Genomic DNA, 25,260 nt, shown 5'->3' on the forward strand with positions numbered 1-25,260 from the left:
CCTAAATGAGGTACCCTCCTTAACACTGAATTCCCTTAAATTAGATAACCCATTTAGCAATCTGACGAGGACAAATCAGGGTCTGCTATTTACTGTGTGTACGGAAAGGGGTTGTAAATGCTGTTTCAGCTTCTCCATCTTATCTTCTGATAGAATATTTTTCTTTCAGAATTTGGCCACATTACTTGTATCAGTGATAATAACCATTTTCAGCACAATCTTACCCAACATAATTTCCATTACAAAGTCACATCTGCTACACATTCGAGACCCAGTTGTGATGTCAGACTTGGTGCTATTATAGTGTGAGCTGTGGGATTTTAGTGCCGTGACGACCTGTCAAAATGTCTGCACCGTATTAAAGACGCGATTAATTTTTGTAGCCTCCACTGCTCTAAACAAATCAACCTTTTTTCCGTTTTAGATAATGAAATTAGATATTGAAGGCATTGCCGGTTCGAGAGCCTTTGTGTTCCTGTGGTGCGGCTCTGGAGAAGGTCTGGATTTTGGTAGAATGGTAAGTGGGATAATCCCTGTTATAGGGCTGCAGCTGCTTCCAGATTCACTTGTCACATATGAAAAATGTTGTCTCTGATGAGGTTTTCGATGCAGATGGGAACATGCTAGAGATTCCGGATACTAGAAGAGGCCATGTGTGCTGTATTTGCTTGGTGAATGTCATACATGAAGGCAGGTGTTTCATTATACGGTCTGCATTTACCGGATCACATCAACATGTTTTCAAGTTACAGGTTTTGCATGCTAGTGGAATTTATTACTCCAGTATTTCATTTTCAAGGTGATATTTAGTAAATTACGTTTGGAATGATCACACAGAGTGCACCGCTTTTATGCAGTCACTGATAAATTAAAGGGGTATTACAGGTTCAGCAAATAATATAATATATAATTAAAAGTTAAAACTTTCCAATATACTTTTGTTTTAATGGTCTTCTAGATCTCTGCTTGCAGTCATTCAACAGGAACCTTCATTGTTAAAGAGGATGTCCAGTTTAGAAAACCCGTTTCCATACACCGTATAAGGGAATTTTGAGTTAATAGAGGGGAGCCCCACGATTAGGATTCTCATCTCTTGGCCATAGTGGAGAGCGGTGACATAGATCATCTCTCGCTCTAGAGGACCTGTCCTGAATTACACAGACAGCACATTGATATAAACGGACACGGAGTAATGCTTCATTTCCCCTGTGGTGTCGTAGCAGGGAAATTGAACACTAACGCCAGGTTTCTCCTCAGATAACAGCTGATCGCTGGGGTCCCAGCAGGGGGATACTTTTTTGATCAGCTTATTATCAAAGCTACTTCTAACAAGTAGCGATCATCCACAGCGGAGAACACCTTTTAACTTCTAGGGGTTAAAAAATCTGTCCAGATCATGTGATGAACACACAGACGCACAAAAGACAACTCTCTGATAAATACTGTATTGAGTCATATACCTATGTCATCATCACATGACCAGGACAGCGTATTACCCACTGGAAGAAAATAATAAAGATTCCTATTCAAAGACTGCAAGCAGAGATATTAATAACATGAGGAATTGATATAGAAAGTTTATGGTAAGATTCTTTAACTTTTCATTCTACAATGAATAACCTTTGTGTGCTGAAACCGTAGTATCTCTTTGAGTATTCGTCTCAGGGTGGCGGACATAGAATAGACTACAAGCTCTGTACAATGTCTGCTACTCTATATCTATTGCTGACTAATTTTGAAGATTGATTTGTACTATTGTCCTGTCTGTAATGATGTAATGGTAGTTCTCATCAGCTGGCATATAGGCGATCTTTCTAGCAGTACAAACAGAGTGGAGGTTTACTTTTGGTGAACTTGCACCCACATACTGGGGAACTACATCAATAAGAAATTCACAATTTACGTAGATGTATCAGAGATGATTTTCTCATTTACGTGTTTCTTTTGTCAATCATAATAACTGCTCAATGGGTTTTTCCGTGATATAACATTAATGTCCTTGGGACCGACCACCACTGATCAGTAGTATGAGAGGGCCACCGTGCTTGCTGGAGTGCAAAGTCTCTTTACATCATTAACAGACATGGTGCCCCCCCCCTCCCCCCTCCCCCCTCCCATGTCTTGTGTGGCTGTGTCTGGCACTGAAGCTCAGCCCCAGATGCAGCAACATGGATGAGAGAAGCCGGTGGGGGCAGTGTGATGCTCTGGGCAATGTTCTGCTGGGAAGCCTTGGATCCTGGCATTTATGTGGATGTTACTTTGACGCAAACCATCTAGCGAAACATTGTTGCAGATCACGTATACCCTCTCATGGCACCCGTTTCACATAATGGTAGTGGCCTCTTTCAGCAGGAGAATGTGCCCGGTCACACTGCAAAAGTTGTTCAGGAAGGGTTTGAGGAAAATTACAAGTGTTGCCTTGGCCTTCAAATTCCCCAGATCTCAATCGATCGAGCATTTGTGTGATGTGCAGAAAAACAAGTCCGATCCATGGAGACCACACCTCGTCATTTATAGGACTTAAAGAGGCTCTGTCACCAGATTTTGCAACCCCTATCTGCTATTGCAGCAGATCGGCGCTGCAATGTAGATTACAGTAACGTTTTTATTTTTAAAAAACGAGCATTTTTGGCCAAGTTATGACCATTTTTGTAGTTATGCAAATGAGGCTTGCAAAAGTCCAAGTGGGTGTGTTTAAAAGTAAAAGTCCAAGTGGGCGTGTATTATGTGCGTACATCGGGGCGTTTTTACTACTATTACTAGCTGGGCGTTCTGAGGAGAAGTATCATCCACTACTCTTCAGAACGCCCAGCTTCTGCCAGATCACGCTGTGACGTCACTCACAGGTCCTGCATCGTGTCAGACGAGCGAGGACACATCGACACCAGAGGCTTCAGTTGATTCTGCAGCAGCATCGGCGTTTGCAGGTAAGTCGATGTAGCTACTTATCTGCAAACGCTGATGCTGCTGCAGAATCAACTGTAGCCTCTGGTGCCGATGTGTCCGATGCAGGACCTGTGAGTGACGTCACAGATCTGCACTGCCAGCAGCTGGGCGTTCTGAAGAGAAGTGGATGATACTTCTCATCAGAACGCCCAGCTAGTAAAAGTATTAAAAACGCCACGATGTACGCACATAATACACGCCCAGTTGGACTTTTACTTTTAAACACACCCACTTGGACTTTTGCAAGCCTCATTTGCATAAATACAAAATGGTCATAACTTGGCCAAAAATGCTCGTTTTTTAAAAATAAAAACGTTACTGTAATCTACATTGCAGCGCCGATCTGCTGCAATAGCAGATAGGGGCTGCAAAATCTGGTGACAGAGCCTCTTTAAATTATCTGCTGCTAACGTCTTGGTGCCAGATACCACAGAACACCTGCAGAGGTCTTGTGGAGTCCATGCCTCGACCGGTCATAACTGCTTTGGCAGCACGAGGGGGACCTGTACAAAATTAAGCAGGTGGTTTTATTGTTAGGACTGAATGGCATGTTTGTGTATATGTGTACACTAGTCCTTCTCAATGAATTAGAATATTATCAAAAAGTTAATTTATTTCAGTAATTCAATTCAAAAAGTATATTATATAGGTTCATTACACAGTGATCTATTTCCAGCATTTTTTTTTTCTTTTAATGTTGAGGATTATGGCTAACAGTTAAAGGGAATGTGTTGCTAGAAATAAAAAAAAATTGTTTGTGTTAAACAGTGTATAGTGATTGCACATTGCACATTGTTTTAATTTTTGTAATTTTTTCTGAAGTCAAGAAATATTATAAATTAGATTATAATTTATAACATTTCCATGTGCTAGTCACTAGAGCGAGCAATTCCCAAAATTGTAGCATTGGCATGTGGTAAAGCAGCTACATTGCTTTATGCTGCAAAATTGGAGTAAGGACACTCGCTCTAGTGAGCTCACACAATAACTCCTCCTTTCTCCTGGCTAGTGCCAGGAAAGGGAGGGGTTTGAATGTATTCAAACCTCCTTACACTGTGTGCCGCCATTTTCAGAGCGACTGCACAATGGAAGGAGGTTGTACAGCGAGCATACCTGCGAGGAGACACTTTGAGGCGGACGAGGAGGACCAGCGAGGCGGACGAGGAGTTCTTACTGCCTGTTCTTCTTGCGCCTTCGCCTCGCTGCACTGAACACATGACCGGAAGCAGCGGCCGGAAGTCGTGATCTTACAGTCCGGCCGCGGCTTCCGGTCGGCATGAACATGGCGCCGGATTTTGCTCTAGCGAAGACCTTCCTTTTTGTCTGAGTGGGAGCGGCGCATGCACCGCTCCCACACAGACCGCGTACGCTATAGTGAATGGAACGGCTCCCGTTCGCATTCTCTATGTGGATGTGTGTGCCGTATTCCATCACTGTATGTGTCGTTAATCGACACACACAGAGATGGAATAAAAAATGGCAGCCCCCATAGAGAAGTAAAAGAAAGAAAAACGTAAAAAGTACACCACAACAACACAAATAAATGAAATTTATTTAAATATCAAACTAAAACCAATAGTATATGATTTTTTTTTTTTTCGTGACACCTTGCCTTTAATGAAAACCCAAAATTTGAATATTGGGTAAAAGTTGAAGATTGTAGACTCATGGTGTCACATTAGCTGAATAGAATCACAAAACACCTGCAAAGGTTTCCTAAGCGTTTAAATGGTCCAACAGTCTGGTTCAGTAGACTACACAATCATGGGGAAGACTGCTGACTTGACAGTTGTCCAGAAGACCGTCATTGACCCCAGAAGGAGGGTAAGCCACAAAAGGACATTGTGAACAGCCAGCTTCTTTAGCAGAGCGCTGTATCCAAGCATATTAATGGAAAGTTGCGAGGAAGGAAAAAGTGTGGTAGAAAAAGGTGCACAAGCAACAGGGATAACCACAGCCTTGAAAGGATTGTCAAGAAAAGGCCATTCAAGAATCTGGGGGAGATTCACAAGGAGTGGACTGTGGCTGGAGTCCGTGCTTCAAGAGCCGCCACACACAGACGTATCCAGGACATGGGCTACAACTGTCGCCTTCCTTGTATCAAGCCACTCATGACCCAGAGACCACGTCAGAAGCGTCTTACCTGGGCTAAGGAGAAAAAGGACTGGTCTGTTGTTCAGTGGTCCAAAGTCCTGTTTTTAGATGAAAGTAAATTTTGCATTTTATTTGGAAATCAAGGTCCCAGAGTCTGGAGGAAGAGTGGAGAGGCACACAATCTAAGTTGCTTGCGGTCCAGTGTGAAGTTTCCACAGTCAGTGATGATTTGGGGAGCCATGTCTTCTGCTGGTGTTGGTCCACTGTGTTATATCAAGTCCAGAGTCAACACAGACGTCTACCAGGAAATTTTAGAGCACTTCATGCTTCCCTCTGCTGACAAGCTTTATGGAGATGCTGATTTCATTTTCCAGCAGGACTTGGCACCTGCCCACACTGCCAAAAGTACCAATACGTGGTTTAATAATCACAGTATCACTGTGCTTGATTGGCCAGCCAACTCGCCTGATCTAAACCCCATATAGAATCTATGGGGTATTGTCAAGAGAAAGATGAGACACCAGACCCAACAATGCAGACGAGCTGAAGGCCGCTATCAAAGCAACCTGGGCTTGCATAACATCTCAGCAGTGCCACAGTCTGATCACCACCATGCCACGCCGCATTGATGCAGTAATTCATGCAAAAGGAGCCCCGACCAAGTATTGAGGGCATATATTGTACATACTTTTCAGTAGGCCAACATTTCTGTATTAAAAATCATTTTTGAAATTGGGCTTATATATTATTAAAATTTTCTGAGACACTAAATTTCGTGTTTTCAATAACTATTCGCCATAATCGTCAACATTACAAGAAAAAAATGCTGGAAATAGATCACTCTGTGTGTAATGAATCTATAGAATATGAGTCACTTTTTGAATTGAATTACTGAAATTAACTTTTTGATATTTGAGAAGGACTAGTATATACCTATAATATTTGTAGGTAATCATCCTTGGTATAGTAGCAAACTTGTATTACATCTCTTCTGCAATGTTAGAGCTCTCAGGAGGGCGCAGTAACCTCGGAGTTTGCCGCTGTTATTTAGTGTTTTATTTCACAGTACTTTTTATGGTTAATATCTCCAGTGCTTGCGGAAGTGGGGCTTTAGACGATCTGAAGACATTTGTTGGATAAAAACTAATAAAGACAATCCTGGCAAGACCAAGACCTTGGACCCTAAGGCAATCTTCCAGAGGACAAAGGTACAGCGTTCCCATCTGTCACTAGATTGATACATTTGTAGGATAAACAAGATTGTGTCTAAATTCAAGCAGCAGAATCGGAGCAGTAACTTTTAAATCATCTCCCCTTCTATGGGATGTGGGTTGTGAAGCCGGCAATATATAGCATGGTTAAGTGCGGCAGTATTAAAATAAAGTACCAGCAAGGACAATACCTTAGCCTGCTACTTTAGATGATGGATGTTTCCATTTTTTAATGTGATGATGAAAAAATTATAGAAGTGGTGCATCATCCTGAAAGATATCTGTCTGCACATTATAGCAGGTGACCGTTTCATAAATCTTGAGAGGAAGCTGTAAGAAAAGCAATTTTTACACAAGCGATACCGTTACAAACTTCTCTTCAGTAGAAAGTGCTTCAGAGTTATCCCTTTAGAATTCTATTTACAGCAGCCCTCCCTATGCTTATCTTCAGAAATGTCCGCCTTTACGGTATCCTTTTCACGTGATGGCTATTATAACCTTATTTCCATAGGAGCACTGCCTTATGGGTATTAGAGGAACTGTGCACCGTAGCACTGATGGGGATTTCATTCATGCCAATGTTGACATTGATCTCATCATCACAGAGGAGCCTGAAATAGGGAACATTGAAAAGCCTGTGGAGATCTTTCACATTATTGAACACTTCTGTCTCGGACGGAGGCGGCTCCACCTCTTCGGCAGAGATAGCACAATTAGACCGGGTAAGAGCAATACATTTGTTTTTTGTGGGTATGTCTGAGAATTCGATTGTGAAAGTGTGAACATAAAGGGGTTTTCCCACGAGAGACATTTATGACATAGCCACAGGATATGTCATAAATGTCAGATAGATGGGACCCGCACCTTTCTCCAGAACGGGGCCCCCTAAACCCTCTTCAGCCGCTGTGTGTTGCGGCTGAAAGAGGTTATATGGTCGGGAGTTAAGTAAACCGCGTAGCTCGCTGAGCTACGCTGTTTCCGCAAGTCTCAAAGAACTTAATGGTAGTTACCGAAACAGCGTAGCTCGCATGCTACGCTGCTTCTGTAACTGCCATTCACTACTATGGGACTTACGGAAACAGCGTAGCTCAGCGAGTTACGCTGTTTATGTAACTCAAGACCATATAACCTAATTCACCTCATTCAGCCGCAACACATAACGGCTGAACAGGGTTTAGGGGGCCCCGTTCTGGAGGAGATAGGTGCAGGTCCCAGAGGTGGGACACACATCTATCTGATATTCATGACATATCCTGTGGATATGTCATAAATGTCTCTCGTGGGAACACCCCTTTAATTCAAAGGCTGAAATGCAGAATTCTGAGTCTGTACTTTATTTTTTGTTATTCATAAAGCATTCACATATTATACAGCACTGTACAAAACATGCACTCTCATCAGTACCTGGCCGTAGTATGCCTAAAGTCTCATCACAGATGACCCCTTTAAAACGAGCCACCACTGGTAGGTCACATTTAAAAAAAAAACAAAGTAAGAGCCACCGCCAGTCCGGCTGAATGAAAACCGTTTTTTGCCTAGGGAAGTTGCCATCAGTTGCTCATTTTCCCTGCAGCAGCCACTACAGGTGCAATGCAGTATTACATGTGACCATTCAAATGAAAGAAGAGTTGTTTGATTTGAGCTTTGGTGTTCCTAAGATATCACTGAGATGCCAGTGAATATGGACAGGGATTGTTGTCATGGAACCACAGGCAACAAAGCTTTTTTTTTTTTTTTTTTTTGGATAACCAAAGCCTTATCACAGGGTCAAGACATTTCATTTTTTTTTTGTTTTCACATTTCTACAATAAACAGGTTATTTAATATAGATAGTCTGATCAGTTTAGTTTTCCTGAGGTCTATTATATTTTGATTTGGAGATCCTTAAGCTTTCTAATAAGTTATATTGTATATTTAGAGGTGACCATAAGTGGGCGATTATCCCTTTTGTTCTTTATTATCATCCCTTTTGAATAATGCTAGTTGATCAGGGTCCCTTCTTACTACTCTTAGTCAGCAGAATCCCTATCGGAACTTTTGATAATTGCATTTTGCATTTTTTTCTGATTCATAGCCATTGTGCTGAAGATCTTCTTAACTTCTTAAAGGGGTATTTCCAACTTACATTTATGACACAGTCACAGGATCTACCTGGTGTCTACATATTACATATCTGTAACTTCACCTATGTGGAGAACGGGGTTTCTTGGTGATTTATGAATGAAGGGGTGGCTGCGCATCTGCATGGCTCTCTCAATTCAGTTCTGTAGGTGTTACACAAACAGTCAAGAAAACGAGGAGGAACCCGCACCAATCACATTTATAATGGGAGTTGGGAATTCCCCTATAACTAATCAATAGAGAACATACTGATTTTATTTTAATAAACATTTATTAATCTGTGATTTTATAGGTTGGCTGACTGTGGGACCTACACTGACAAACAGCAACTTCAACTCTGAGGCATATGCGTCGTATTTTAATGCTCCTAATTCAACTCTAACTGGGTGTACTGAAGAAATTGAGAGGCTTCGACCCAAAACACCACCACCAAAATCAGACCGTGGCTTTGGTACATCCAGAGGTGGTGGTCGTGGGGGACCCTCTGTCGGTAGAGGAGAACGAGGTAGAGAGAGGAACAGAGGAAGCTTCAGAGGAGATAGAGGGAACTTCCGAGGACGGGGAGGTCCACACAGAGGTGGATTTGCCCCTCGTTGAATAATTCTAAACCTTTCTTGTTATTGTTATTATGTATAATGCCGTTAAAAAATAGTCACGAAATGCCAGTTTTAGTTGGACGCTGGCACCTGTTACTATTTTTATAATAAAAAATATAAAATGGCTTTTCACGTTCTTAAATGGGATATTTGTAATATTGTATATTTGTAATATACGGTAATTCCTGTATTACCCAGGATCAAAATTGTCCCTTATTAAAGCCACCTAGTCCAGAGGAGGACTTTTTAATGTAGAACACATTTGGGTGTTAATGCTGAACATATACTGGTCTATCATTGTACCTAGATACAGAATAAAGCAGCGATACACTCCATTAGATGGTATGGATGTATTTGCATGACATACGGTATTCTAAAGGATACAATCTTTTCAGCTTTGTGTCCATAAGTGACAGTAGTTGAAAATGGAGATTTTGTGTTAGGTTATGTTCACACTACCTATTTTCAGCCGTTTTTCAGGCCGTAAACACCCCAAAAAACGGCTGAAAATACGGGTGCTTAACGGCGTTTCGTACCCACTGTGTTTTATTTATGCGCCGTTTGGAAAAACGCCCCGTAAAAAAGTGCATGTCACTTCTTCAGCCGTTTTTCATTGACGTAAAAACCGCAAGTTGCTTAAAAAACAGCTGAAAATCAGAGGCTGTTTTTCCCTTGAAAACAGCTCTGTATTTTCAGCTATTTTTGTAAAGCGTGTGAACATAGCCTTACTTTGATGAATCTGCTGTAGTCTAAAAACAGGTAGGACTTGACATTGTTTTCCGACAGGTTTCTCTGGTAAATTAGTCACAAATAGCACAAATCTGAATCACCGCCCACTTTTCCTGACACATTCAAAAGTTTCGCTGGGTATTCATAAATATGGTGTTCAGCCCTATTGTGTTATGCCTAGTTCAGTTCAAAGAGCAACTAGTGTATCGTTCACCGCCCCCTCAGTTCCTGCATGAGGCGTAATACAGTAAAGCAAATTTATTAATGACTCACTATATAAGGGTGCCATATTTTTCATCACCCTGTCATTGTCTTATCACAATCTTAATAAATTGAAAATCTTTGACACGAGTCACGCTTGGCGGGACCCTGAAGTCCCGCCCACTTCTGTCTTCATAAATATCGCTTTTGGATTCAGCTACAAATTTTTCAATGTGCTCACACCATAAATCTATTTAGGTTTTGTCAAATCGAGATTAACACTTTCAAATAGAAAAAGATGAGTTCAGTTTTTTTTTGGGTTTTCTGTATGATTTTTGGCCAAAAGGGTAATCATTAACTTATACGTCCTCCGATATAAAAGTTTTTTTGTTTTTTTTCCATGTGTGATATATTGAATTATTGAATGGTTGGAGGATAGTAAATTAAATGCTATAAGGTATGAAAAATTAATGACTGATGGTTTCAGACTTCCATTGGCTATAATCTATCCTTTTAGTGCCGTAGATAACAAATATTAAGAGTAAAATTGTTAGGCTAGTTAACAATAAATTTTCCGTCTACGGTCAAATGTTCTTTAGATCTCAGCCCTTTATGACCGAGACAAACATGGGATTTCAATAGTCAGTATGTCATATAATAAACAAAATGTGACCTCAATTGGATTTCCCACTAGAGACGTTTATGTGGAAATCTGACCCTGGGACCTGCATTGATTCTAATAACGGGTATACCCGGACTTCTGCGGAGAGGTGGCTGTGCATGAGTGATCACTTACTAATGCTTATGGGAGATATGGAAAGTGCGTGAATGCACGCTGAGGCATCCCAGGAGTGCTCAGAAGCTTGTAGATTGTCAGTCCATGAAGAATAAATTGGAGAAGTGCAGCATTTCTATATGAAAGTGACCTTTGTCACTGAGCAATTTAAGCATCTTTGTTCCCATTCTCTTCTCGTGACCCATAAGTGTTTAAGCCCCCAGTGACTGGTGACCTCACGTGGCAGTGCAGCATCTGTTGGATGAACATAATGTAAAGATATCACATTGAAAGGCTTCACACAAAAGGAGACGTCTAATTCCAGGATATTGTAAGGGAAATGTTCAACAAGAAACATGCTTTTTAGAATTTGATTTGCCTGAATGCCCATAAACTGTAATGAGCTTAAGACTTGCTGGAAAAACGTATTAGAATGGTGGATTATTACATATGTCTAATAACTGGGTGGCCTTGCATTTCAGACAGCAAAAGTCTGCAGACTGATGATAAGCTGTGGATGGTTTGGCCGACCAATAGGGGGAAATTGAATCTTCCCACAATCTTTCATGTCTATGTTTGAAATGATCCAGTTATTACAGGGAATCCTATGCCCTGAGAAGCCCATGAAGTTTGGGGTAACATTCTTGAATAAACTATTAATAGACCCTGATTGAGGGCATATGCAGGGATATATTTTTTTTCTGCGCAGGGCCACCCCTTTTGGGGTGATTACTCCGCTTGTCCTGAGGATTTAATGTTTCAGGGCTACCTTTGGGCTGAATAAGGGTACACAACCTTTCCCTCCACCATCCTGTACATTCATTACGACAACTGGTTGCGAAAGGCAACATCTGTGTTTGTTTATTGATTTACATACACTTTTTCATTTGGACGTGGTAAATCCTCTGCTTTTATATGACGATACCCTTGATATAGGTTTTATAGAGCGAGGATAGTTCTTTGCATGTTTCTGCCGGTTGCTAATGGCAACCAAAATACAGGCGGTTCAGAACACATGCTAATATTTGTGAGAGACATCAATGCCCTTATTGGTTTGTGTCTTTGTATTCTTCCTATATGGATTTAACTCTTGTCTAATATTCTAGTGGATTATTATTGAATGCTATATTTTAGATTTGACATATCCAGTGATAGTCAAAGAAGAAGCAAACCCTATTTATCTCTCTTTTCAGTGAATTGTAGTAATTAGCTGCCGACATGAAGCAGCATTATCACGTACTGGGCAGGGTGAAGTAGAAGGCAAGCGGACCGGCGGAATACACATTCTGTCATATAGGTATCAAAAATATGGAGGCCGAAGTAGCCGGTAATAATTAGCATCTCTTGCCCTATTCTGCCCTAAATATAAAAAACAAACTTCTTTAAACTAACATCTGGCCGCAGCGCTCCTCCACCACCAAAAATGCTACCGAAACCATGTCAAAACGCTTTGTGCGAAACCGGCCTTATTGAAGAACTGGAATCTTTCCCATCTCCAAAGAAGATGTTGCGTATTTGTATGTCTGTATGGGCTATTTTATATGGCTGGTTTTTCTGCCATTACTATTTCCTCCATATGTATTTTGGCAAACAAGAACACATCTTGGAAAGGTTTTATTCTTTTCCAAACATGTTCTTAGGTAAATAAAATATAGAGAGAAAACACAAACCATAAGCAAGTTACGCTTACCCTGGTCTCGCCCTGGCTAAATGTGATGTGCAGCCCTTTGATTTGAGTCCCGGGCCACCATTGAGGCCGCTGGTAAAATTTGTAGAATACTCAAAAGGCAATTAAGTTATCTATTATTTTTCACATGAGCAATTTCACTTCTGTAAATAAGCCAGTGATGTGGTAAAGCCAGTTCTCCCACTATAGTAATAATTGTGGATTCCATACTACTTTAGATTATATCGATCTCCGCTGAAGTCTGAGGTCAGCACTGCTTACATTCAATATCATAACTAACAGAGCCTTGAGTGACAAGACAAGATTGTGCTGAAAACCGGCCGTGTTAATAAGCTCATTCTGATTCCATTGAAGACCATTTAATCTTATGTACGGCTAAGTACTGGACACCAAAGAACGCAAGACACCGAGTAGAATATATGAAATCTAATGAGCTGAGCATTTCTAGGCCGAAAAGCTGCACGTCACGTAAAACTAGAATTGTAATACAAAGCCTGTTTTTTTCCCTTTAACCTGGCTTTGTGCTACACTGAATGGACCGCTGTTTGTGTGCATTATGGAGGAGAGACTAAAACATCCACTGATTTTTCTTCTATCTTTGAATTTTATTATTGTTTTGCACTGCTGCGCTCTGAACCATTGCATATTGTTTACATTAATAACTGTTCTTTACAAATGTAGTACTAATGCCATCTTCAAGATAATGTTACAGTTCTATGAAAATATAATCTTGATCTCCGGATTGGTCCACATCAGTGAGTTCAATGTAAAGGCACATGTTAGATATAACGTGAACTGGAGCTACTTTTCTGTATAGTCCCCAATATAATGTTACTAATAAAATAATTCCTGTTAGCCGTGTAATCTGTATGCTGGGTGGACCTAAACGTTCCCAAAGTCTTCCCATATACCCATAATCAGACTACTGGCTATAGTATATACTCAACGCAACTGCTAGGAATGTGAATTACTTGACGGCACTGCTGTGTTTTTGGGTCCCTCCCAGAGTGTGAGTGTGTGTGTGTGTGTGTGTGTGTGTGTGTGTGTGTGTGTGTGTGTGTGTGTGTGTGTGTGTGTGTGTGTGTGTGTGTATATTTACAAACGTGTTACATTGGCCAATTTATTTAGAGAGAGGTTAAGAAAAACCTTTTGCAATAAAGTCATCACAATGTGATTAAAGACAGAAATTTCTAAAGCAAGTTTCAGACATAAATAAGTACAAATTGCTTCCGTCTTTAAACGCACCAACATACTGTATAAATGCCTTTCTTTACAAACATACATGTATATCCCTTTAAGCCACTATTCAAGCAAGAAATGTTTTGTTTTTTTTTAAGAGAAATGATCTGTCTCTGAAAGTGAGCCCACACCATCGCTAAAAAATGAGCCCTTTCGCAATAAAAGGATGGACGTTGTGAACTTGCTCACACGAGGTCTAGCAGTACACACTCCCCACAGCTAATGATGCCACGGAAGAGTGTCAGTTGACGTTTATGTGGACATTTTGCATTTGCCACATGGTTTAAGTAAGAAGCTGGCGGATCTCCTTGTGAACACAGCAAAGAAAATCCATGTATGAGGTTCCTCCTAGTAGGCCTTTGTCTTCAACCAGTAATTGCCTGAAAGCCATCTCTGCCTTGTCCTTCTGTTTCACTAAGACAAGCTGCAAGAACACATAAAAACATCAGTTTACTATTTTTGTTTCCTTAATATTGACAATGGGGTTTGACTGCCCTTGACCCCCGCTGACCCTGAGAATGAAAATGCAGTTAGTTTAATGCTGCGTCCCCTTCACAGTCTTTCCCCGCACGGTGGCGCTCTCGACCACCCATTGTTCAGGGACCTGCAGTAATGCCCTACATTCTCAGGATTGTGGAATCCATGCAGTCGCACCAGCACCAATCATTAAGCATATGTTAGTTTATGAGATGGTAAAACCCTTATTTGTTGAGGTCACTTCAGTTTTCAGCTTTCTCCATTAAACTACTACTCTACTACTGAAAATGTAAAGCAGAAGTCAGAAAACTTTTCCACAATCATATACTTTCTGCAGAACTTGTGTTAGGCGATCTAACGGGACCAGGGACAGACACACGTAGAAAACACTGCTGCAAGTTTATTGTATGATGTTATTTTAGATGTTGCAGTTCCCTAATAATAGTGATAGCTGCCATATATTATAACACTTTCTTCATGCCATACCTTCTTTATACATGACTGCTGCTCCTGCCCTGCTCTGTTCTAGAGTCTATATTAGCCACCAGAGTCTATATTAGCCACCAGGGAGTGAAAAACATTAGCTATTGCCATTGGTCGAGACACGTCGCTATATGATCAACCTATACGACTTTTCCTAGAAAAGGAGGTGAAGGCACACAGAATGCACAAGGAGTTAGTTTCCCACTTCTGTGTTGGAGCCAGCAGGAGAACAGACTGGTGGCCTACATTGACATATAATGGTTCCTTCTCTGAGGTCCACCAGTATATCACACTTAGATATAATACTAAGACTACAGCGGTGGCCAAATAGTAGATATATTTTTAGCATAATGAACCTACCATTTTCTTTTCTCTACCTTTTCCGTGTAAAGAAGAGGTATCAGATGTATTGTAGTTTATCTGGTAGCTTCCTAAATCAAACTTACTATAGTTCTACAACAGATGGTTAGCCACGGGTTGCAGGCCGCTGCCCAAAATAGAACGTGTACTACTGTCCAACAAGATGCCCATCCCTTTCACCATCCCTTAGAATGATAATGATACAGTACCTTCTTTTTTCGATATGTTACAAATTATTGGCAACATTTTCTATACTTAAGAAGCGACACTTATACCTTCATTGAGTATGAACTTTTGCTCTGAATGTCTTTCATAATTGTCCTTAGTTTTTTGGAATGAGGGCTGTCCAGTTCAGGAACTGATGTCTGTAAGGAAATTAAATTATGAACATTAAACAAATAAATCACTTCTCACTAAATGAAGACATCTACAACACTATAGCTTATAGAAAATGCATCCAATCCATGACATCACTACTATGTATACTGGGTTGCTAGTGTTTTGTACCTGAAATAAATACCCTCTTCTATTGCTCTTCTCAGTTATTGTTGGAAAATCAATATGTCAGCTGGATACAGAATGAGCTACTTGTCATTGAATAGTGCCCCATTTAAGATGTTCAAATTGCTCTGTACTAATATTCCTTAGCTGCTTTTTTTTACCACCATGTTTGTTCCCTTAGTTCTATACATAATAAGCTCCAATATGTCAATAACTTACAGCTTCCGGGGAGATGTGCGCAAAAGATGGAACATTAAAAATTCCTTGGATAAATTCGGGAGGACAATTTACTCCCAGCCACAGGAACATGTTTATACCATTAGCCAGTAGGAATATTCCTCCATCAGACAAACGTTCTTCTGAGCAACGCACCGCCGGGGGAATGACGTCACTCTTGGTGTCCATTGTGTGCTGGATAAAGATCACAACAGTAGAGTTACAGGGGAATGTTATCGCTCACGCCTGTGCCACATATGTGCCCTTTATAGCTGTTCAGCGAAGGTGCTGCTATAATTACAATATTCACTTACTAAGGGTAAAAGAAGTGGATAGTAAAAGAGCTGTGAGCTGGCTGCATCCATGGACATGAGCAGCTGTCTCTGAAATGTTCTCTCATCAGTGGCGATCTCTGGGCTGCCAACCAGAACCTCGTTCTTTAACAAGCAATTCATGTAGACTGGCAGAACCTTCATGGAGTCAGGAAGGATGAGCTGGGGAATAGAGGTGGTAAAATGATAATAAGCTGCATTGTGCTTAATGATTCACCTCAGACTTTTACATAGCTTTGAAAAATTCTAACCAGATTTTGTCACAATATTTGCAGTTGGACAAAAAGACATGGAAAACATCTGTAGAACATAAGGCTGTATGGTGAATTTTCAGACTGAGTAAGAAATAACATTGGAAGTCATTGGCAATAATTCTGTTTTAGAAAACTATATAAGCTGTATTGTGTTGTATAGATAGCTACATTCCTCAACATTGAAATTGCAACACCAAGAAAGAGGAAAATCGAGGAAATAGCAGGTGTCGCTAAGGGCCTGTTCACATCAGCGTTGTCCTTCCGTTGAGGGGTTCCATCGGAGGTTAGCTTGGCTTCCGTTTCCCTCACCATTGATCGCAATGGTGACGGAAACGTTGTTAATGGTTCCCGTTGGTCACAGTTGTGACAGGGTTTTGACGGAATCAATAGCGCTATTGCTTCCGTCAAAACAACGGAGTTCCAATTTTGTCTCGGACGCAACGATAGCCGGAGATTGGTCTGGAGACTACATGGGCAACGCCATGAAGAGGCCTTAACAAGGGAAAGTCACACCGGTCCTACTCCCGGGATTATGGTGTGGAGTGGCATAATGTACAGTAGCCGTACCCCTCTAGTCTTCATTTCGGGTACACTTTCAGCTCGGCGTTACATTGATTTGGTTGTGGAACAAGTGGTACAGCCATTTCTCCAAAGAGTCCCAGAAGCCATTTTTCAATAGGACAACACCAGGCCGCATGTTGCTCGTGCTACTGTGAGCAGCCTGCGTGGCCTAAATGTGCTACCATGGCCTGCAGCATCTCCGGATTTGTCTCCCATCGAGCACATCTGGGGAGTCATCAGCAATTGCAAAGGCAGCTGCCAGCAGCCAATCTTGATGATTTGCGTGCCCAAATGCATTCAGCGTGGATTAACATTCCTCCGACAACCATTAATAACCTAATTTATAGCATGTTAAGGCATGTAATTGTGTGGATTTTTTTTACGTGGCGCTCATACTCTATACTGAATAAATCAAGAGCTTTGGAACATTTGGTTTCCATTTTTTTTATAATTTGCATATCATTAAAATGTCTATCGATCCTGTGATTTCCACAATTCCAAAACTTTTCCTTCTTGGTGTTGCATTTGCAATGGTGAGGTGTGTAGATAGATTAGATTAAAAGCCTGTGGCTGGGAAAGTACTGGAGCGGGGTGTATTTCTCAACAAGCTGGTTAAACTGAGTAAGATGAGGAGTCCAGGAAAATTGGGTTTCTCAGCAAAACGAAAGTTTGCTGAGGCTTTTGTTAAGTCTGTCCTCCGGGCCTGGATTTTTTATAAAATGACAGGAAGAATTGGTAGAGGGACTTGCCATTCCCTCTATTACATGGTTTACCCTAGGAAAAATCAGTACAGGATTGATCACTGAGCTATTTAGGGCTGCAGGTGAATGCAGTCCAGAGTCAGAGCCTGGGAATCGACACTAGGATAATGTGGAAAGCCTGATCTAAGGAAAAGTCTACTCCGGGTTTACCATAGTTGAGGAAACCTGCTGTTTAGTTAGTGCCCAGACGGGCTGTTCTTAAATGCTGCTAGTCTTGTATGCTGGATAAGGTCTGCAATATAGTAATATTGGATATTTTGATTACCAACCGCTACACCCCAAACGCAGAGATCCCAAATATGTATGATATCAGGATACTAACATCTGCACAGATCGTGATGAAGATGTTCAGAAATAATTACAATCTTTGCCTGCTCAGGGACTGAATTCATGTATTACATGGACAGGCATTCATCTGAATGGGGACCATGTAATAAAACATTTTTTTTATGTGTGTCTGGCTACAGCTTCCCTGCTCGCAAGGGACCTGGCAAACAGCTGATTTTGTCAGGAGGCTCAGAAGCCACACTGGTGCGGATCAGCTGCTCACTTTGGTGGCTTCTATATTAAACAGGTTGTAAGTGATTACATAATGATATAATTAGCACGGTTGTAAAAAAGACACATGTCCATCAAGTTCAGCCAGAGGAAGGGAGAGGATGTAGATAAAGGTCTAGTGGTAAATTGTATAACTTTATTTGCCCTATTGAAACAGAGGGAGGCCAAAAAAAACCTTAAGGCATAAGCCAATCGGTCCTAAAAGCAAAAAATTTCCTTCCTCATCCCCATTACTAACAGCTCCATGGTGCTTGCGCTGGCACAGTAGCTGTAACTATGTGATCAGTAGCTGTAATTGACAGCCGGGCTCCTGCTGTAACGTCTGGGTAAAGTAAACATAAAACTTAAACCCCACGGCACATGTAGTATAAAAAAAAAAACATTGTCGGATTTGCCTTTTTTTCCTCATTCCCACAAAATCAATTTCATAAAAGTTATTCACTTTGCATTACTATATCTATTAACCCCTTAACGACCAAGGACGAAAATGAACGTCATGGTCGGCTGCTAGTTCCCGCACCATGACGTTCATTTTCGTCCGCATTTCAAACTGTCACTCTGTGTAAACACAGAGTGACAGACCCGCGCTGACAGTTGTCCCCGACAGCTGAGACATCAGTCTTGCCGGACAGCGGACCATCGCCGCTGATTTCGGCAGTTAACCCCTTAAGTGCGGCGACGGATTGCCATCGCCGCATTTAAGTGGTTTGAAGCACATCAGCAGCCCCCACGAAGTGATCGTGGGGGCTACCGATGCTTGTCACGGCAATCGGAGGTCAGATAATGACCTCCGGGTTGCCATGCACGGAAGCCTCGGAGGAACAGCGTCCGGCCGTTCCTCCTCTGCTTCCTGTCAGTGTGACAGTCACGTCACAATGACAGTTACAGTACATTACACTACGTGTGTAGTGTAATGTACTCTAGCAGCGATCAAAGCTGCAAGACTAAGTGTCCCCTAGTGGGACAAGTTAAAAAAGTAAAAAAAAGTAATAAAAATGTTTTAAAAAAAGTGTAAAAATAAAAGTTATAAGTTCTATAAACACTAAATGCTTTTTTTCCTATAATAAGACTTTTATTATAGAAAAAAAATGAACACGTTAAAAAAGTACACATATTTGGTATCACCGCGTTCGTAACGAACCCAACTATAAAACTATAATGTTTTTCCCGCACGATGAACACCCCAAAAAAAAATCAATAAAAAACTACGACAGAATCGCAATTTTTTGGGTCACCACCGCTCCCTAAATAAAGAATAAAAAGTGATCAAAAAGTCGCATGTACCCGAAAATAGTACCAATAAAAACTTCTATCCGTCCCGCAAAAAACAAGCCCTTACACAGCTTTTTTGACTAAAAAATTAAAAAATTATGGCTCTCAGAATATGGTGACACAGAAATTTTTTTTTTTATAAATAAGTCATTTTATTGCGCAAACGCTAAAAAAAAGGACCAAACCTATATACATATGGTATCGCCGTAACCGTACCAACTCGCAGAATAAAGTAAAAATGTCATTTATAGCGTACGGTGAGCGCCGCAAAAAGAAAACCTAAAAAACGGTGTCAGAATTCCTGTTTTTTGCTCAGGATTGCAAAAAAATTGAATAAAAAGTGATCAAAAAAAAATCGCATGTACCCCAAAATGGTACCAATGAAAACTACAGATTGTCCCGCAACAAATAAGCCTTCACACCACTCTATTGATGGAAAAATAAAAAAGTTATGGCTCTTGGAAAGCGGGGAGTGAAAATCTAAAATATGAAAGCAAAAAATGGATCAGTCCTGAAAGGGTTAATTCATTTCTAATGAAAAAACGTATGACCACATGTGGGGTATTTCCGTACTCGGGAGAAATTGCTTTATAAAAAAATGGTTGTTTTTTTCCTCCTTTATCCCTTGTGAAAATGAGAAAATGCAACATTTTAGTGGAAAAAATGTTGATATTAATTTTCGCGCCCTAATTCTAATAAACTCTGCAAAAGACCCGTGGGGTCTAAATGCTCACTATACCCCTAGAAAAATTCCTTGAAGGTTTTTCCAAAATGGGGTCACTTTTGGTGGGTTTCCACTGTTTTGGTCCCTCCAGTGCATTGCAAATGCGACATGGCACCGAAAACCATTCCAGCAAAATCATAAATCCAAATGGCGCTCCTTCCCTTCTGAGCCCTGCTGTGGGTCCAAACAGCAGTTTATTACCACATATGGGGTATTGTCGTAATCGGGAGACATTGCTTTACAAATGTTGGGGTGCATTTTCTTCGTTATTCCTTGTAAATAATAAAAATTCTATGTTGTTTCAGAAAAAAAGTACATTTTATTTCTTACAGACTAATTTCAATATATTTAGCGAAAAACCTGTGTGGTCAAAATGCTAACTATACCCCTAGATAAATACCTTAAGGGGTCTAGTTTTCGAAATGGGGTCGTTTATGGGGAGTTTCTATCATTCTGGCAGCTCCAAGCTTCTCCAAATGTACATTGGGGCCTAAAACATTTTCAAGCAAAATATGAGTCCTGAAAGCCTCCGGGTGTTCCCTTCCTTTGGGGCCCTGCCGTGTGTCCAAACAACGCATTAGGGCCACAATGTGGGTATTTTTGAAAACAGGAGAAAGAGGGTGATAGATTTTGGGGTGTGTTTCTTCATTTTCATGGTCGCTTTACAAAGAAATCGGTCTTCAAACAAATACTTTTATGAAAAAAGTGAAATTATTTTTTTTTTCACCTGATATGCATTAAATTTAGCAAAGAACTGTGGGGTCAAAATAATTACTATACCCCTAAATAAATACCTTATGGGGTCTAGTTTTCTAAATGGGGTCGTTTATGGGGAGTTTCTATCGTTCTGGCAGCTCAAAGCCTCTCCAAATGTACAGTGGGGCCTAAAACATTTTCAAGCAAAATATGAGTCCTGAAAGCCTCCGGGTGCTCCCTTCCTTTTGGGTCCTGCCGTGTGTCCAGGCAGCGCATTAGGGCCACAATGTTGGTATTTTTGAAAACAGGAGAAACAGGGTGATAGATTTTGTGGTGTGTTTCTTCATTCTCATGGTCGCTTTACAAAGAAATTGGTCTTCAAACTGATACTTTTATGAAAAAAAGTGAAATTATTTTTTTTTTCACCTGCTATGTATTAAATTTAGCAAAAAACTGTGGGGTCAAAATACTTACTATACCCTTAGGTAAATACCTTAAGGGGTCTAGTTTTCTAAATGGGGTCATTTGTGGGGGTTTCCACCATTCTGACACCTATGAGCCTCTGAAAACCTGGCTTGGTGCAGGAAAACAAAATGTACTTCAAAATTTATAAAATTATTATTCAATTTGTAAGTCCTCTAAATTGCTGAAAATTTATTTTATTTTTTCAAAAGTGCTGCCAAAATGGAGTAAAGAGATAGAAATATATTTTTAATTAAAAAAATTGTACAGTATGTGTGTACATATGTGACATATTGCAGTTAAAAATAGGGGAAAATGGTAATTTTTACAAAATTTCTTCCATTTTTCAATTAATTTCCGCAAATCGTATCAGTCTACTTTTACCACTAAAATAAAGTACAACATGTGACGAAAAAACAATGTCAGAATTACTTGGATATTCAAAACTTTCACAGAGTTATTCTCTGATAAAGTCAGACATACCAGATTTGACAAATCTGGCTTGGTCATTAAGGTACAAACATGCCCGGTCATTAAGGGGTTAAGTAATACAATAGGGGGTTACATTTTTTGTTACATACCTGGCTGACAGCTGAGGGGCTGGCACAGCTCTTCCTATAGCAGGCTAGCATGTGTGCCGTCTGGTTGACCAACACATCACGGACTGCCTTCAAAGGATGATGCAGGATTGCTTTATATGCTGAAAGGAAAAAATAATGAGCAACGTAACATGTCCTAACCATGCAGTGCTTCACTTTGGAATAACACTTCATTCAGACAAGGGCACGGATTTCAAAATGTACCTGATTTAGCAAAGAAGTTTATGAGGGCATCGGTTTCACAGCTCTTGTATATATCTGCAAGTTGTGAACTGCAGCTCAAACTGATGTTATGCACAAGCAGACGTCTGTGGCCACCAATGGTTGTGTATAACACAGCGCACTGAAATCGGAGAGAGATGGAATAACAGGGTTAGTAGAAAACGGAGCACATTAGTGGTTTCCTGCTCCTAGATATTTCATGGTCTACATACTTGCATATGCAAGGGAAATAAAGACCACTTAGTAAACAGGAAAAATAAAGGCTATGTAACCCTTTGAAAACTTTTTTTTTACTGTGTTTCGTGATTTTAAAGTTTTCTTCTCTACATTTATTAAAAATTTGATTTCGTTTTGCGCTGCAGTTTCTATGTATCCACTATCCATAGAAGCTGCATAATGCCATTGAAAGCTGAATCCGTCAGTCAGCTGGACTGACGGTTCAGCTGACAGTGGCTTCTGTGTGCCTCTGAAACACAATATAATCCTAATACAGATCAAATCTAAGTTCATGAACTTGATCGGTATTAGGGTATGTTCACACAGTGTTTTCAGGCGTATTTCTGGGTGTTTACGCCCTGAAAACCACCTGAAAAAACGGAAGCTGAACGCCTACAAACATCTGCCCATTGAAATCAATGAGGAAAAACAGCATTTAGTTCATACGGGGTGTCTTTTTACGCCGCTGTTTTAAAAAACAGATCATAAAAAGAAGCTCCGTAAAAAGAAGTGCATGTCACTTCTTGAGGCGTTTTTTGGAGCTGATTTTCCATTGAACACTATGAAAAACGCCTCAAAGAACGCCTGAAAAGAAGCCTCAAAAGAAGCTTCGAATTAAAAGAAGCTTAATTTTCAGCTTCAAAAACGCCTGAAAATCAGAGGCTGTTTTCTCTGAAAACAGCTCCTTATTTTCAGACGTTTTTTGTTTTGTGTGTGTACATACCCTTAAGGTTATATTGTGTGTCATAGGCACACAAGAGCCGCTGTCAACTTAACTGTCAGTCCAGCTGACTGACTGATTTGGCTTACAGTGGCGTTATGCAGCTTCTATATATAATGGATACATAGAAGCTGCAGCGCAAAAACTATAGAAAATTCTTAATAAACGTATATTAGACAAATGTTTAAAAACACTAAACACGTGCATAAAAAAACACAGGCTTCAAAGGTTTACATAGCCTTTAAATGTGCACCACATGTTTGACCTCACAAATAAACCATGCCGCTATCGCTGAGCAGATGTATATGAACCTATATTTATCATGCACTTTCCTTGGCTGGCTTTTTTCTATTATCACAGATCCTATAATGTTTATAAAATATATGAGATACCTGGAGATTATTTTAATTACATTTTGACACATGATAACATATGTTACCCTCCCAGGTTAATAACCTATAGGTCTGGAGCGAACATTCTGGAGAAAAAAAATATTTAAAAGGGTGTGAAAGTGATTAAAATAATGTTTAAATGAATCCATTTTGTGCAGCAGCCATCTTGTCTGGAGTCCCCATCTTGGTTCTTTTGTAGTGAATAAGAAAGTCATTTCTCCTTTAAGACAAGTTTGTATGATTCTAAGTTAAGTTATCTTTGACCTTGGTTCCCATGCAAGGCTTGGACAGAAGGAAAAGGGAGGGAGCGAGATGGGAGAGGGAGACATGCTCAAATATGTATGTGAGTATTTCTCCCCATGTTAAAAGAACAATCTATTATATCCTTGCTAAGAGACATAAGCCACCTGCAACCCTGATGTGTGAAGAATTATAATAATGCATTTACAATGTATCGTATTTCTGTAATTGGCTGAATTTGAAATATTGTCACATTGCCTCTGATTGGTTAACCTCAAGCTACACCCTTTTTGAATGATATTAATGTAATTGAGTTTGGCGATAAACCTCAGGGGAGTATTTTGAGCATACCAGCAGCATCTGTGTGTCTAATTCCTCTCTCGATATATAGATAATACATAATTTGACACTGGATAAATCACTGGAGGGCGGGTATCGGTTGACATACCCATTACAAGTTTCAGTCTAATATATTTTGGCCCATGATTGCATCAACAGTTTTGGTGCCGAAATCACGGGAGATTGCTCGTCTTAAATCACTGGAAGCCGGGCATTGCATCAGTGAATATTAAAAACCGGCCGGTTTGTAAGAAGTTTATTCTTACAAAATCATTTTCACTCATTCATTGCCGGGGCTGGAATTACCTCTCATTACGTCACATCTACTGAACACAGTAATTTATCCAGCACTATGAGGTATGTTGAAAACTTTTTGCGTGATGAATGATTGCAGATGCGTACGTTATCTTGAGTTGTTCTAGCAGATGTGTAAATCTTGAAATACATGCTATGAGAATTTTTGCCGGCATTGAACATTTAAACTGTTAAGATTGTATGAAACAGAAGCTGTGATGAGTGAGTGAATGACCCCTCCTTTGGAATGTGATGACGTAGTGAAGAAAATAAGAGGAAAAGAGGAACTTTTAAAGTGTCAGTGAACTTGTGCAGAGGTAGTGTGAATCCATTGCATACATCTGTCTGTGTGTAAGGTGAGAAAGCTGAATGCTGTGTAGTGAACCTGCGATGAACTGTGCTGTCTGGATTTGTGTATTGTTATAGGTCTGTTGGAAATATAATTTATTATTTGGCTGTTGTGTAGAAACTATTAAGGATTAAGGGGAATGTTATCCTGTTGCCCGCTTGCTCTGAGAGAGCCGAGTGTCAGGGACGCCTGACTCTGCATCTGTCCAAATAGACAGACTGCGAGTATAGCAGAGAGTCGCAAACATCCACAGACTGCGCGTTTATAGTAGAGAGTTGTGGATAGACAGACTGCGCGTTTATAGCAGAGAGTCTGGGACAGAAAAGTTGGATATTCAGAGGTGATTTCCAGTAGTATTATTAGGACTTATGTGGTAGTCCTGATAATGGAGAACTCGGAGAGCAGAGCAACAGGGTAAGCCCCGTAGCGTGATGTACAGCCAAAGAAATTGTGACAAACCGGGTAAGAAAGACGCTATAACAATTAAAAAGGATCCTGTAATAATCAGGTCCTTTGCCAGGATTGTAGTAGTCAAATGAATATGTATGAATTGCATGTGATAAGTGTGTATGTACCATTAGACAGTGCAATAGGGAAAACTTTGAATGTTGTATTGAGTAATAATTTATACT

At 40.3% G+C, this 25,260-nt stretch overlaps 2 protein-coding genes across 4 annotated transcripts in view; one reads left to right on the forward strand and one right to left on the reverse strand.

Annotated features, from left to right (window-relative positions):
* Positions 1-9,094, forward strand: part of METTL14 (methyltransferase 14, N6-adenosine-methyltransferase non-catalytic subunit) — a 45,937-nt gene extending 36,843 nt beyond the window's left edge. Inside the window, exons 8-11 of the mRNA XM_075860585.1 lie at positions 425-517; positions 6,132-6,248; positions 6,763-6,973; positions 8,665-9,094. Of these exons, the coding sequence (XP_075716700.1) occupies positions 425-517; positions 6,132-6,248; positions 6,763-6,973; positions 8,665-8,969 (726 nt within the window). The 3' untranslated portion in view covers positions 8,970-9,094. The remainder of the gene's footprint in view (positions 1-424; positions 518-6,131; positions 6,249-6,762; positions 6,974-8,664) is intronic.
* A 3,850-nt stretch (positions 9,095-12,944) lies between these two features.
* SEC24D (SEC24 homolog D, COPII component) overlaps positions 12,945-25,260 on the reverse strand; it is a 153,457-nt gene continuing 141,141 nt past the window's right edge. For all 3 annotated transcript variants that reach the window (XM_075860586.1, XM_075860587.1, XM_075860588.1), the window contains exons 18-23: positions 22,060-22,198; positions 21,838-21,956; positions 15,951-16,130; positions 15,640-15,831; positions 15,195-15,284; positions 12,945-14,023 (exon numbers count right to left, since the gene is read on the reverse strand). In XM_075860586.1, coding sequence (XP_075716701.1) covers positions 13,883-14,023; positions 15,195-15,284; positions 15,640-15,831; positions 15,951-16,130; positions 21,838-21,956; positions 22,060-22,198 — 861 coding nt within the window. In that variant the 3' untranslated portion in view covers positions 12,945-13,882. The remainder of the gene's footprint in view (positions 14,024-15,194; positions 15,285-15,639; positions 15,832-15,950; positions 16,131-21,837; positions 21,957-22,059; positions 22,199-25,260) is intronic.

Source organism: Rhinoderma darwinii, chromosome 1 (genome assembly GCF_050947455.1).
Source record: "Rhinoderma darwinii isolate aRhiDar2 chromosome 1, aRhiDar2.hap1, whole genome shotgun sequence".
NCBI lineage: Eukaryota > Metazoa > Chordata > Amphibia > Anura > Rhinodermatidae > Rhinoderma > Rhinoderma darwinii.